The following is a 2,515-nucleotide window of genomic DNA, read 5'->3' on the forward strand; positions in this document are numbered from 1 at the left end:
CAAATGGGAAAATCTTGCCGATAATGATGCATGAATATCCGTATGATCTCGCCTTGGTGCGTTTCACGAGCACGTAGAAATTATTGATTTGTGTATGTTATTCTGTGCTTTGTAGTCGCATTTAAACTTTGCCAGCTTGTAGTCTGTAAGTAGCCAAGCCTTCGTACAAGGCTGAATGTTGGAACGTGTGATCGGAGAGCCCTCTTCGCTTCGAGGTCTGACGCAGACTTCTCAGTTGTCATGAAGCGGAGAATGTATCAGTATGACAGCTTTACTGTCGCATTTTTTTGGCTGAGTAACTTAGCCTGATTCGTTTTCAGACTCAAATTGCAATCTCACAGGTATCATCACAAGACCTATCGTCCAGTAACCTCCTACTAGGCGATTCTAGAGATCGAATTCTTAGTGCTGCACGGATATGATTGTTCTGATATCATGCTTGGGCCTCGACTCTGGGCTTAATCCAGCATCTATAGTCTTGCCATACAAACCATGTGGTGAGCAATTTCCATCCTTCATTTGGATTTTCAAATTCCAAGTCGAAATGTCTGACAATTTGTGGTATCACCTTGGTTAACTCGAGGAGACTGACGTTTTTGCCTAGGCACAGTCGCGACCCGGCGCCGAACTGTGAATAAGTTTGTTAGCACTCGCTCGGGACATGACTCGAACCAAACTTACCGCGAACGAGCTCGCAAGGTGTAGGTTCCTTTGATACTCCTGGTTGAACCAGCGCTCTGGCTTGAATTCTTGGTAATCTGGACCACAGAAGCGCGGATTATGGTGCAATGCCCATGCGTTAACACCAACTTCAGTCTATAACCATAATGAGTTAGTCTCAGCTCCAGCCTTATGATTGAATCTTACGCCTTCAGGGAAATATGTTCCCGCCAAGAGCAAACCTTCTTTGTTGACCCTCCTGGGAAGTAGATATCCAACTGCTGGATGGATTCTCAAAGCCTCCATAATGACAGCCTGCAGATAGGGCATGTTTTGTGCTTCGCTGAAAGTGACCGGGTCTGAAATCCGACCATCCGCAGCAAGATCGCCAATCTCTTTTCGAAGCTTCGAGAGGACATTAGGAATCCGATACAGGTAGTACAGAGCGGCTGAAAGCGTAATCGCAGTTGTATCTGATCCAGCCACGATGTTTGCACCTATTCCATCAATCATATCTAGCATATCGACTTTACCCTCAGACTCCATTTTCAACAACTTTGTCACAAAAGGCTGAGCATGAGTAATTTTGTCGTTGTTTACCACGGGGTGGGTTTTGTGATGCTCAAGATGTCGGCGACTAACCCTCTCTAGTACAACGCCAGCATGAGGCACTCGAAAAAGGTTGTTGACCTTGACAAAGTAGGGGTGAAACTCTGGGAAAATGCCTCCTAGGTTTTGATACAAGGTCGCCTTCTTGACTGTCTCTAGCATGTTTTCGGCGTCGCCTTCCTTCTGCATCATACCGAAGCTCTCATCAACCTGGTGCGATGGCTTAGCGCAAGTATACCGGTATACCGAAATTGGAAGTCCTAGGCTTACCGTAATCTGACCGATCACATCAAATGCATAGTACTGAACAAATTGAGGAATCATGACCGTACGATTCTCCCGCCAGAACTGTCGGAATTTCTCCATCAGAACAGCATTCATCTTATCCACCGCAGGTTCGTAGTTGATCATGCTAGTCATTGTATAAAGGTTCGAGATCTTCCTCTTACGAAGCGCATGATCGTCAGCATTGGTCATGGAGAAGATGTTTCTGCGTTCTGGGTCGCCTGCGGTATTGTAATAGGTCGTTTTAGGTAGTTTGTTTCCTGGTGAGTATATCGCTTTCATATCCTCGACCTCACTAAAGCTATACAGGTTGGGAGCAATCCGGACGACAGGACCTAAGCATCGTTAACGATCTATCCCAAGCTGCAAGCTGTAGAAAGACGGACCATATTTCTCATGCAGCTCAACCCACCTCTGATGGGAGTCTCCCTTGGCGATCATCCAGAACTCCCATAGCCGCGTAAACCTTGCGAGAAATGGTCCAGGGATGTGACAAAGCGGAGAGAAAAACCACACGTATATGACGTGCAAGAGTACAATACTCAACAGACAAATGAGAATGTAGCCTGCGTTCCTAAAAGCCGAGAACCCCCGAAGTAGAAGAGCGGCTTGATCTATTTTGAAGACCATGCTGACAGTGTCTGTATGTGGTCGATGATTACGAATAAGTCTTGCCCAGTTCTCTGATGTCGGGGAGGGTAAAGTGCTCTGAGTTAAGTAGCTCGAATCTTATGAAATGCTCCTGCACACAGGAAAGGAGACATCTAGTCTGATCATGTGATATCGGAAATGGGTCGATACGTGGCAGGGTTACTTCCGCGGAGAGATGCTTCCGTTATGTGCATTTTTGTGCGGAGAGAGTGGAAGCCTTCCGTTTTCAGTGGGGTAAATCGTGGGCGAGTGGTTACCATTGGTGGGGTGACTAGAAAGAAGGGGAAAAATGACCGAGCCAATCCAGATT

At 46.5% G+C, this 2,515-nt stretch overlaps 1 protein-coding gene across 1 annotated transcript; it reads right to left on the reverse strand.

The window, feature by feature from the left end:
• Positions 1-433: 433 nt before the first annotated feature.
• Positions 434-2,184, reverse strand: LTR84_012415 (uncharacterized protein; the record flags this gene model as incomplete). The annotated part of the gene is made up of 5 exons (XM_064855937.1): positions 434-628; positions 682-816; positions 868-1,479; positions 1,540-1,889; positions 1,941-2,184. The coding sequence occupies 5 exons, from the start codon at positions 2,182-2,184 to the stop codon at positions 434-436; spliced, it is 1,536 nt and encodes a 511-aa protein (XP_064699775.1).
• Positions 2,185-2,515: the final 331 nt, after the last annotated feature.

This window comes from Exophiala bonariae, assembly GCF_035927105.1.
Source record: "Exophiala bonariae strain CCFEE 5792 chromosome Unknown scaffold_72, whole genome shotgun sequence".
NCBI classification, from domain to species: domain Eukaryota; kingdom Fungi; phylum Ascomycota; class Eurotiomycetes; order Chaetothyriales; family Herpotrichiellaceae; genus Exophiala; species Exophiala bonariae.